At 44.1% G+C, this 12,459-nt stretch overlaps 1 protein-coding gene across 3 annotated transcripts in view; it reads left to right on the top strand.

Annotated features, from left to right (window-relative positions):
* RARB (retinoic acid receptor beta) overlaps positions 1-12,459 on the top strand; it is a 174,190-nt gene that overhangs the window by 62,294 nt on the left and 99,437 nt on the right. For all 3 annotated transcript variants that reach the window (XR_007155534.1, XM_047874386.1, XM_047874387.1), the window contains exon 3: positions 7,599-7,740. Coding sequence is in view for 2 of the 3 variants with exons in the window: in XM_047874386.1 (XP_047730342.1) it covers positions 7,599-7,740 (142 nt within the window). In the remaining variant the exon portion in view is untranslated. The remainder of the gene's footprint in view (positions 1-7,598; positions 7,741-12,459) is intronic.

Below are 12,459 nucleotides of genomic sequence, written 5' to 3'. Positions count from 1 at the left end.
GTTTAGGGTTTTACGTATTTGTATTCATGCCCAGAACTCACTATCTACTTTAGTATGGTTAAATTAATAGTGTAGTTAGATTAGTATGGTTAAAATAGCTCGGTTAAATTAAATTAATTCATTGAGTCGCAGCTTCCTGAACAATCTTGGCAGAATAGGGTTCTGACCCTAGCCTCCTCCTGCACAGAAGAATGAGTGCCTCCTTGGTAAATGCCTGGCATGGCTGTCAAGATCCTGCCCAGTCCAAACCAACCTCTTTCAGATGTGCCTTATACACACACACGCACACACACACCCCCCCATCATTTACGTCTCTGCCAGCCTGGCCCACTGGCCCTTCCCTGTATTTCCTCACCTGTGATCGCTCTAGCTAACCCAGAATGTTCCTTGGGGGAAAGCTCACCGTTTGAATCCTACCCCTCCGTTAGAGCGAGAATCAAGGGCTGACTCCCTTCTAACTCCTTTGCATTCCTATGGCTTCACCTCAGTAAATATGTTAAGTGTGCCTGCTCTCTGCCAGGCACTGTCCCGGGCACTTTTTCACTTTCTGCTTCTGTTAGACATTCTTATCACGCTGTGTGGTGGCGTGTGCCTTGGAGTGTTCACTTGATTTCATGTTCTTGATAAGTCGAGAAAGGGCATCAGCCCTGCCTTCCGTATCCTTGTGTGCCCCAGGAGAGCCTACCACATCCACTCCAGTTTACTGGCATTGGATGAATGAATCCACAGAGGAATGAGTATATATAGAGGTGGCCTTTGGAAGCATGAGGATATCCACCCACAATAGCCTGTGTTGTTCAGAGGTTCAGAACCGTGTTCTGTCCTATTTGGGAATCTTTATTTTCAATACCAAATGTATATTGGAAACTGTCCAGAAGAGAGCTTTGGAAAGAAGAGGTCTCATCACTAACAAAAGCTACCATTCACTGGGCACGTGCTATGTGTTGGGCATTGGGTTAACACTTTGTATGTGTTCCCTAATTGGGTATACTCCGTAATGCCATGAAGCATAGGTGTTTTCATTATCCCCACCTTACAAATGAGGAAACAGGCCTTAGCACAACTCACTTAATGTCACAAGGATGGTAAGCAGCAGAGTCAGAGTTAAAATCCACAAGTACTCAAGCTAAAGCCCAATTAATTTTTTTTAATTTAAAGCAAATTTTTTTTTTAAATTTTAGAATGTGTGTGCGAGCAGGAGCAAGGGCAGAGGAAGCGAGAGAATCTCAAGTGGACTCCAAGCTCAGCATGGAGTCTGACATGGGACTCAATCCCATAAACATGGGATCATGACTGGAGCCAAACTCAAGAGTCAGATGCTCAACCAGCTGAGCCACCCAAACGTCCCTGGAGCCCAATTCGTAATCACTAGGCTAGCATCTAAACCAACAAAAATCACTCTTTCTGGGAGATGGTTGAGGGATCTCACGGTTTGTGGGTTCGAGCCCCGCGTCGGGTTCTGTGCTGACAGCTCAGAGCCTGGAGCCTGCTTTGGATTCTGTGTCTCCCTCTCTCTCTGCCCCTCCCCCTCTTGTGCTCTGTCTCTCTCTCAAAAATAAATGTTAAAAAAAAAAAAAAAAAAAAGGTTTTGAAAGCCAGAAGTTGAAACATGGTCCACGAAAGGAAAAAAAAAATCACAAGAATTAGAGCAATGATTTGAGAGTATTAGAGGAGAGAAGATGGTCCAACTTAATCTCCTATCAAAACATGAAGAAGGGAGTAAAATGAACCACTTTTATCCTTGGCCTTTATAGATTTGGGACCTACGGCCAGTTTATCAAGGTAATTAGGAATTTTAGTATTTGGGTGTGGGAGAATGTTCAGCCTTAAAAGAGATGGTTTCCCTTTTGATTTAGGACTGTGTCTGTACTGTAGGTAACAGAGGATTAGGTAGAACACTGGTGCCTCATATCCCCAAGGGGAGACAGAAGTAATCTGAGTGGGCATTCTGTGATTATTCCTAAGACACTCTAATGCAACTGTGGCCTTCTCTACCATAGGAGTGTTTTTTTTTTTTTCTTTTCTTTTGGTTGGGTCCCAGTTCCTTGAGAGCAAGAATAGATGAGCGTGAGATAAGAAAGGTTGAAAACACTATGGTTAGAAAACACTTGGGGCGCCTGGATGGCGCAGTCGGTTAAGCGTCCGACTTCAGCCAGGTCACGATCTCGCGGTCCGTGAGTTCGAGCCCCGCGTCGGGCTCTGGGCTGATGGCTCGGAGCCTGGAGCCTGTTTCCCATTCTGTGTCTCCCTCTCTCTCTGCCCCTCCCCCGTTCATGCTCTGTCTCTCTCTGTCCCAAAAATAAATAAATAAACGTTGAAAAAAAAATTAAAAAAAAAAAAAAAGAAAACACTTGACTCAGTTCGTGAGGCAGATCTGTCTTCTTGACTGAAGTAGCTAGAGTGTTAGGGGTGCGTGGGTGGCTCAGTCATGTGGGCATTGGACTCTTGATTTCTGCTCAGGCCATGATCCACGGTTATGAGATGGAGCCCTGCATCGGGCTCTGTGCTGAGCATGCAGCCTGCTTAAGATTCTCTCTCCCCCTGCCCCTTTGCCACTCGTGTGGGTGCACACACACTCTCTGTCTCAAAAAAAAAAAAATAGCTGTAGTGTCATGTTACAAACAGTAGAAGTCATGATTAACCAACAGAAGTCATAATTAAGAGAGATCAAGGTTAACCAGCAGAAGTTAGGATTAACAACAGAAATCGTAACTAACCAACACGAATCATGGTTAACCAAGGGAAGCCTTGATGGTCTCACCTGATTACATCTCCAATTGGCGGATCTTCCGCTACCTTCTGAGCGATCTGGCTGTTTAACTACAGACAGTATCATCCTCAAGGAATATACTAATATTGAAGAATATTTTATGGAAGGAAGGTATAATACATCCACGACTCTCACTCTATTTTTGCTTATAGCTGAGGACATCATCATTCATTCGTTCGTTCATTTAACAACCATTTATTAAGCTATCAATCATGTGCCAGGTCCTGTCCTAGTCCTGGGGACATTTGGCTAATAAGGCACCGATACGGTTTTATTCGGTATCGACATACTGAAATACTTTCCTACCATTTGTAGAATAGCCATTGCCTTGAGTCTTTCCCTCACCCCACCCAAGTCCCCTGTCTTAGTTCTGGGGAAGAGACATTAAGTACTGACTTGAGGCCACGTTGGGGCCTACCAACCTGCCCACTCTAGTTCCAGGAAGCTGGCCCCCATGTTCCTGCCCTTCCTCTGTCAGGACATCCTAGATCTCAGCAAGGAAGATGTCACACTTGCTGGTGGTACTGGGACACCCAGTTGTAGAAATCTAGTGTGCCCATTGGCTCCCTGAGGCTGTGACTGCTGGCCGTAGGCTGGCATTCCCCCGTGGCACCCATGTATCCTCTGAAGTCAACTGTACTATTGTCTGTTATTTTAAATACTATAATTGAACAGGAATAACATAGAAGGGTAAGCAAGATACCAAGGTTACCTGGAAGAGGAAGCATTCCTGTGTGCTTGGATCACTCAGGGAAGGCTTCCTGGATGAGGTGACCTAGCTCTTGAAGACTTGACAGCATTTTTTGGGGTTTACTGGGAAAAGGATGTTTCGGGAAAGTGAGAAAATTGTGATGCCAGTAACTCTAGACTAGTCCCCGCTAGATTACGGTTTTTGCCCACGCAGGTGGACGGCCTCCTCTTCCTTAGTCTTCCTTTTCCTTGGCCATTTTCTTTGCTCGCAGAAATTCCTTCATCTTTACTTTCGAGGCATCCCAATTTGTCACTCTCTGGTGCAATGACACACTTGGGATCCCAGAAATGTACACCCTGAAAGGAAAATCTGGGAAATAAGCTGCCCAGCCCCTCACTTAGAAGATGAGAGAGCTTCGCCTCCTAGGGCTGTGACTGGGTCAAGGCCACACAGTGATAATGAGGAGGCTGCAGTCCAGCACCTAGACCTCCTCTCCCGCTCTCCCGTGCCCTTCCTCTACTGCCCCCTACCTATTCCTCCCCGCCCCAACCCCGGGCTGCTCCTCCAAATGGAACCAAATCCTTCCTTCCTTTCCTTTTTTTTTTTTTTTCCCTTCTAAATTTATTTATTTTGAGAGAGAGCTTGCACGCAGGGTGGGTAGGGGTGGGAGGGGCAGAGAGAGAGGGAGAGCGAGAGAATCCCAAGCAGTCTCCACGCTGGCAGCCCAGAGCCCGACGTGGGGCTCTGGGGCTCGATCCCCAGAGACCATGAAATCATGAGCTGAACTGAAAACAGGCATGGGACGCTTAACGGACTGAACCACCCAGGTGCCCCTGAAATCCTTCCTTTTATATGCTCAACTTTTCAGTGTTTTCTCCTCTAGTATGTTTCTGCCCATCTACTGGCTTCAAGGACTATCATGCTTTGAATTCAGTACTTCTAAACCCATTTTTACATGTGACAAGATTTGGGTTGCAGTTTTGTTTCTCCAAGTATGAGGCTTCCGATTTTAGGTTGGCACAGATTTGTGGCTTTAACTCTCGCTGAACCACCGAATGAGAAACATTTTCTCTGAATTCCTCAGTGATAGTCTCAAGTCAGTGCTGATCTGTCTCAGGAAGTGATAAGGCCTGGAGCTTTAAGCCCCTAGCAGATCTCGTATCCAGGGAGAGCGAAATAACATCTGATTATTGTTTCGTTTGACTTTTGTGTTTTATTTGCCTTTTAATATTGACAAGCCAGTGCTGGCTTTCAAAGGAAGCCAGAGATTAAAGGTCTCCGTTTTAAGTAATGTTAGAATTTAGAGTCAGCCTAAGAAAAAACATTAAGCAGCTAAAATTTAGGTGGCACGGGGCACAGTGTCACACACATGCACACGCTAGGTCCTCAAAGCAGTCAAGGAAACGAGGTTTAAATAATAATTCCCCACAACTACTGGGAGGAGAATTTGTAGAACGCAGATATCACTCCGGCCTCAGGGGGGTTTTCTGTTTACCCAGTCCATGTATCAAAATACCTCCCGGCATCTATTTTAGTCAGCAAGTATTCCACCGTGGTGGAAATGATTTACTGAAAACTTAGACCTTCTCCTGATATCTAGCCAAAAATCTGATTTGGAAAACCGAGTCCTGTTTAGTTTCTGCCATCACTGTTACTGAACCACAGTGGCTAGGCAAGTAGCGGCAACATAAAGTTCTTTAGTTCTCTCTTCTTCTTTCATTTGAGCATCACGAGATTGTTTTGGTCCCCCTCTTGGTCACTCACTAAGCATCTGCTGAACTAAATACTTAGTTTTTAATAAATGGAGGAGGTCACCTTTGGCCACTTGCTTCACTTTCATGCAGGAAAGACCAGATCTTCCATCGGGTCAGTGTTTCTTGGCAGGAGAGCAAGGAAGTTTCTGTAAATTGAGTTTGTACATCTGGCAGCCAAAAGTGTCCTGTAGGTATATTTTTTGCATAAAAAGATATGTTTGAGGTGACTGCTCTGCACAGATGCTATTAAAGGTTCAGAGTATTTGTAACCTGTTATTTTAGATTTGGGGCATATTTGTAGCTCCAGAGGTACAAAAATAAACTGCGTTTTCTTGGAAGATGTGTGTGTCTGGGATGTGACTGGAGTTGCAACCTTAAGCAAGATTTCCAGGCGTTTACAGTTGAACCATGCCAGTAAAAATATGTTTATTTAGACATTAAAATCCTAGGGTACCCACGTAAATATCCTAAACAACATGTGTTCCACGAGCTTTCGTTGTTAGTGTGCTTCAGCTTTAAATGTTTTTAGTTCTGGTTCCTGGAGTGTGAATGTGTTACAGGGAAAGTTGAACTCAGTGAGTCTTCTGTGCCATTCAGCACATTTGGTGACGTGTCTCTTAGATCCAAGAGAATTGTTTCTGATGTAGGTAAAAGTCACATCACAGTTGTGAAGGCAAACCTCCCTGCTCTCCATACTCTCAGCAACATAGAGGTTTTTGTTGGGCGATCAGGAGAGAGAAAAGACAGCAGGTATGTGCCCTTCACTCCCCGTTCATTCGTCTGCGTAACAAGCATCCCTCGACTATCCATCGTCTACAAAACTGTGCGGTAAAAATGGTGAGGACAAAGAGGAAAAGGCAGTCACCATGGGCTCATGAGCCTACCGTCTGCTTTATTTCATCGATATTTCACAGAAATCAGGATAAATTGCTTCTTTTGCCAAAATAGAATTTTCGGAAAGTTGAAAAGTAATAACTCTGTCAAATATTCAGTAAGCACGCATTTGAAGATTTATCGAACCCAGTCATGAGAGAAATGGTAGGATAACAAAACTGGTTCAAAGGGGGATTTGAGCAAAATGTCTAGGTAGGCAGGTTGATTGATAGATAGAGTGAAAAGAAAAGAGAATGCTGGAGTAAGACTTCAAAGTTAGGTACAATACTGGTTAATGTCCTCCAAGGCGATAAAACAGTACTCTTTGGTTCTATTTCAGCCAGACAGAAATCTTTACACCTATCCTTAACAAATATATTTGTAATTTATCTGTCTTCTACAGTCGTTACAGAGTCTGTGACCAATCGATAGTAAATAGTAAGTCAAACAAAGTTACATTTCCCAAGAGTGTTAGATGACTCTTAGGTAAGCTTGTCAAAAAGTCCATGTTGCAGGACAGTGCTGCCCGAGAGAACTTTCTGCCAGGATGAAAATCTTCCATATAAGTGCTGTCCACTAGCTATATGTAGCTATTGAGCGTTTGAAATGTGGCTCCTGCAACCGAGGAATCGAATTTTAAATTTTATTTCATTTTTATTAATTTTGATTTAAATAGCTACCTGTGATTAGTGGCTACTATGTTGGACAGCACAGCTCTCCTGTGCCATTAAATGGGCGGTCATTTTTACGCCTTGCTTCCAGTCTTGGATCATATTTGTCTAAACACTGTGTAAATTACCTCATATTTGAAATACTGTAATGAGCTAAATATGTGGGGAAAAAATTGGGAGAGACTTTTTTTTTGAAAAGACCAAATTCTTCCATGAATCTTATTTCTTTTGCAAATGTGATGCCTCATATATTGTGTTTCTTGATGGTAGGCTCACCTGAAATCATTCTGGCCAGCAAGGGGGCCGCTTATGAATTAAGCCTGTTTGGAGGGAACCCAGGTCTTGCGTTTTGTTTTTCAAGTGACTCAAGTTGGTACTAATTTCCCTTTAGCAAGACACTAACCGTCATGTCTAGTTTTGATTAAAAAGGGGCGCTTTTTTTTTCAACGTTTTTTTATTTATTTTTTGGGGGACAGAGAGAGACAGAGCATGAACAGGGGAGGGGCAGAGAGAGAGGGAGACACAGAATCGGAATCAGGCTCCAGGCTCCGAGCCATCAGCCCAGAGCCCGACGCGGGGCTCGAACTCGCGGACCGCGAGATCGTGACCTGGCTGAAGTCGGACGCTTAACCGACTGCGCCACCTAGGCGCTTTCTGATTTGAAACAAAGGGAGAGCTATTAATATGTCACAAGGATTTGAAGGCTTAAATAAGTTAACTTTTCTGCTGCCCTCCCTTCGTTACTCAGACCAAGCAATCAATGCATTGATAAGGCTGGCTTTGATCTCTCCCGAAACTTACCAGTTCTTTTTCTTACTCATCTTCTCCCTCGCTTGCAGGGGTTTTTCCGCAGAAGTATTCAGAAGAACATGATTTACACTTGTCACCGAGATAAGAACTGTGTTATTAATAAAGTCACCAGGAATCGATGCCAGTACTGCCGACTCCAGAAGTGCTTTGAAGTGGGAATGTCCAAAGAATGTAAGTGGAGTCTCAAAAACTTTTCTTTTTCCTTCTTTGGCTTACCTATATATAGGACTTGCTCAGCTTCCAGAATCAAGTTGTGGAGGGCATGGCATGCGGAATTCCCATATGACACCAAGGATAGATTGCCAAGGCTAGGTGTAAACAGAGGTGAGCTGAAAACAGAATAACCGTGGGGATTTTCAGATCAAGCCTGAGTGGCAGCTGGGGACAGGGCTGGAGCTGTGTGCTGCGGATGGCAGGTGTGTGTTTCAGAGCGGTCCCAACTCACTGTGCGTTGTAGAGCCACCAATAGCTAGCACATCGCATCGCCACTTAGAGATGCCATTTCCCCGTCCTGACCGTGGGAACAGAGTTGTGCCCGTGTCCCTGAGAACAAAAGGAGACAAGAGGCATGAATATTAACAGTAGTAATAATTAGCCCTTTCTCAGAGGGAAGGGAGTGTAAACCTTTTGTTGTGGAAGAAATAATTTAGAAACTTGGTGCTTGGCATGTTTCCAAATTCGATTTAGCTTTTTTTTTTTTGTCCCAGACACCCCCCTCCGCCAAAGAATTCTGCGGGTTTTTTTTTTTAATGCGAAAGAGAACATTTTAATGAATTAAAAATGAGTGGTCCAAAAACATCTGATAATGGGGACTTGAAATGTACGTCACTTAATACAGACAGCGTATATATACACTGCCAACATTTTCATCCTTACGTTTCTCTCTTTGGTGCTTTCACGTGAAGGGAACAAGGAAGCGACAGTGGGCAAATGGCTTGGCTCAGGCAGGCCTAAGGACGATGCAGGGTTGTGTGGAAGGTGAAGCACTGAATGTGATGGCTGTTACTGTATTCATCTTGTTACTCGGGGATTTGGTGAAGGCGAAGTGTGAGTGAAGCACTGGGACAAAAAGCCAGGAACCTCAGCCGTGCTCTTGCAGCCTGGTTCGAAGGCTTATGTTATAGGTCCAGGGCTCTCGGACTTTGGAACTGGGAAATGTGGCCATTGGGTGGTGGGGAGACTGAGGACGGAAAGCCCCCAGGGCCAAGCAGCGCTGCTCAGCTGGCCGACTGGCTTTTTGCCTGGAACTGTTTCTAGGGAATGTTGCTTGGCTGCCCAGTAGCCATTCTGTCCCTTCACCTCTCTTAAATGTACCTAGGGTTTAGCATGCTTTTCCGTTTCTTGGGTTTCCGTACTTGAGGAAAAACAGCAGGACGGGGAACAATTCCGTTGACTCAAGCCAAGCATCCTATTCTGTGTCCCAGCCACCCGTCATATTCCATGTCACTGGTTCATGGTGGGAATCTGTGATGTAGGCCAGTCCAACGAGAATGAATTCAAAACTCATGCTCAGCCTCCACAAAAAATAAAAAGATAAATTAGACTTTATCAAAATAAAAAAGATGTCAGCTCTCCAACAGATACTATGGCATTAATGGAAAGACAAGTCACGTACTAGAAGAAATTACTTACAAATTGCACATCTGATTGAGGACTTGTATCTAAAATATACAAACCTCTTGGGGTGTCTGGGTAGCTCAGTCAGTTAAGCGGCTGACTTCAGCTCGGGTCATGATCTCGAGGTTCGCATGTTCGAGCCCCACGTCGGGCTCTGTGCTGACAGCTCGGAGCCTGGAGCCTGCTTCGGATTCTGTGTCTCCCCCACTCTCTGCCCCTCCCCCGCTCACGCTCTTGTCTCTGTCTCAAAAATAAATATTTTTTAAAATATTAAAAAAATAAAATATACAAACCTCTGAAAACTCAGTAATAAGAAAGCAACACAATTAAAAAAAAAAACAAACTAGTGCCTTCAAAAATGCCAACATTGGGGCGCCTGGGTGGCGCAGTCGGTTAAGCATCCGACTCCAGCCAGGTCACGATCTCGTGGTCCGTGAGTTCGAGCCCCGCGTCAGGCTCTGGGCTGATGGCTCGGAGCCTGGAGCCTGTTTCCGATTCTGTGTCTCCCTCTCTCTCTGCCCCTCCCCCGTTCATGCTCTGTCTCTCTCTGTCCCAGAAATAAATAAAAACGTTGAAAAAAAAAATTTTTTTAAATGCCAACATTATGAAAGGCAAAGACAGACTGAAAAACTGTTCCAGATTAAAAGAGACATGCCAGCTACATGCAATGCATAATCCAGATCGGATTCTTGGCCAGAGGGAAATAGTTCTAAAGGACATTATTGGGACAGTGAGTGAAATTTGAATACGGATTATAGATTATAGCTCTGTAATATACTGTTCTATATTATTACTTATGAAGAATTGTGAAGCTAGATGAAGGGCGTACAGGAGGTCCTTGTACTATTCTTGCAACTTTGGAGCAAACTTGAAATTTTACCAAAATAAAATTACCCAAACAGGACAAAAGACTCACGCTTAAAATATTAGGACAGAAGTGCCCTCCTTTCCGACGTATGTGGACAAGGAAGCAGGTAGCCACAAGTGCCCCTCGTAGCTATCCTCCAACTCGAGGACAAATAAGGCACTGTAGATAGAAGAGTGGAAAGACAGACAGAAACTGGGCCCTGAAGAGCTGGACTGCATCGCTAAACCAACTGCCTCCAGCAAGTTTTGTTATATTTGCCAAGAGGTGCCGTTAAGGCAGTTGAGGTTGGCGTCTTAGTCATATTTTAGGGTCCTGATGAGCAAGAATGGACTGGGTCATCAGATAGGGTAGCGTCCTCCCATACCTCCTGGGAAGGTCTTTTTCCTCTGGAAACTTCTATCTGTGGATGATGGGTCAGTTGACCACATTTCAGCCAGTTCTCTTTGTTCCCTCCAAACTTTAGAGCTATCGAATTACTTAAAATCAATGAATATGGAGATAATAGAGCTAATACTAACTTAGCTCGGGCCCCAGACCCTACCGCTGAAGAGCACAACGTTGCCCTGAAATAGCCAGATTTTTTTATATGTGTAAGTGAGACTCACAGAGTGATCCCCTGACACTCCATTTTTGGTCTCACATTCTGTAGACATGGATGTCAGTCACGCTGCAGTTCTGTGGGAGAATTTTAGTCTAGGCTGAAATTATAAATGAGTAAGCCAGATGTGGACTCAGGGTAAATCAGTACTTTTGCATTTATTTTGTGTGGGCTGGAGACCCATTTCCTGCTTACGTTACTTAAAACCCATATCCTGCTGCTCTGTAAAAACTGGCAGCTTGGTTGCCAATTAAAAAAAAAATAATGTTTACACCCACAGGAAAACTCTAGTTTCAACCCTCAAGGAACTTATCACCTTAATTAGATTTAAAAATATATAAATGAGAAGAAAATGGGATCATTATGCCCAAGTATACAAAAATAAATATATTTTCCTTCGAAGGAAATTGAAGGGGAAGGAATAAACGCTTGGAATAGAGAGACTTAGGGTCTAATAGAATATTTTTTAAGCTGAAACAGAAAGAAGCAGGAAAATATGAGAATCGGTAACTGGTGATACCAAGATATTCACAACTGAAATGAACCCAAGAATAATAGAGACTCCTAGAATGTTAGAACTGAAAAGGGATCTTAGAGATTGATTTTCACTCACCTCTCTCATTTGACATACAAGCACACTGGGACCCAGAAAGGTGAAACGGTTTTCCCAGCAATCCCCAACTGGCTCAAGACAGAACGAAGACTACAGTTCAAGCCTTTCCTCTTCTGGCCGTGCTTTCTCTGTGGTACCGAGCTGCATAAGATTTGCATTCAATTCTTGCCATAGGTCATGACAATTCATTAGTATGTGTCAGAACTCTTCGGGGGCAAGCGACGGAAAACTCAGCTCAAACTTGGCATAAGCTTAAAAAATCGGCACATGCAATTGGACAGTCCGGAGTAACATGACTGCATGCAAGGGCTCGCGGTCATTTTGGGGGCGTGGCTCCTCGTTGTCTCCCATAGATGGTGTTTTTTGTTTGTTTGTTTTTGTTTTTTTACCCTGTTGGTTTGGTTTTCTGGAAGATTTTACATACGGCTACTCAAGATGACCACCAACCTGACAGAGAGGTGCGGGTCCCCATCATTTCATGAGTGCCCAGGAACTGGTTCTCATTGGCCTACCTCGGATCACGTGCCCTTGTATAACTGTCTCACCTTGGGGGTGATGGAGGGGCAGACCGCTGTAATTGGCTAGGTCTCAGTCATGTGCCAATCTCAGGAGCCGGGCCTCGAGGTCTACCCCACCCAAACCACATGGGGCAGGAGCGTGGGAGGAAAGAATCCCTATGTAGCTAATCAGAAAGACCTGAGGCAAAAATTTACAATGTCCCCACCAAGGCCTATCCCGTCCCACGGTGCTGTTCCCGGTATGTTCTGATTCTTTGTGCTGTTGAAGGAAAGAAAGAAACCTGAAAATCCTATTATAGCAATAGCTAACATAGGCAAGGTGTTTTCTGTTCGCCGGGGACTTCTTAACCATTTTTAATGCTTTGTCCCATTCAAGCCTAACAATAGCCGTATGAGAAAGATGAGTTACAATCCCATTCTTCCCCCTTTTTTTTAGGCAGATGTGGAAACTTAGGTGCAGAGAGGTTAATTAATTTAGAGTAACGCATTTAGTAAGGGCCAGTGCTGGGATTTGGATCCCGATAGTAATATATACTACATGCCATAAAAAGCCCCTCTGACTTCTCTTTTTGACTCGACTCTGTTCCAAGCGGTTAATTAAACAATAATCACACTCCTTGTTGTATATTAGAGATGTACCCCCTAGAAAGTTGTGTGCAAATTTAATTTTTATAGC

This window comes from Prionailurus viverrinus, chromosome C2 (genome assembly GCF_022837055.1).
Source record: "Prionailurus viverrinus isolate Anna chromosome C2, UM_Priviv_1.0, whole genome shotgun sequence".
NCBI lineage: Eukaryota > Metazoa > Chordata > Mammalia > Carnivora > Felidae > Prionailurus > Prionailurus viverrinus.
This window is presented reverse-complemented; position numbering and strand designations above follow the sequence as displayed.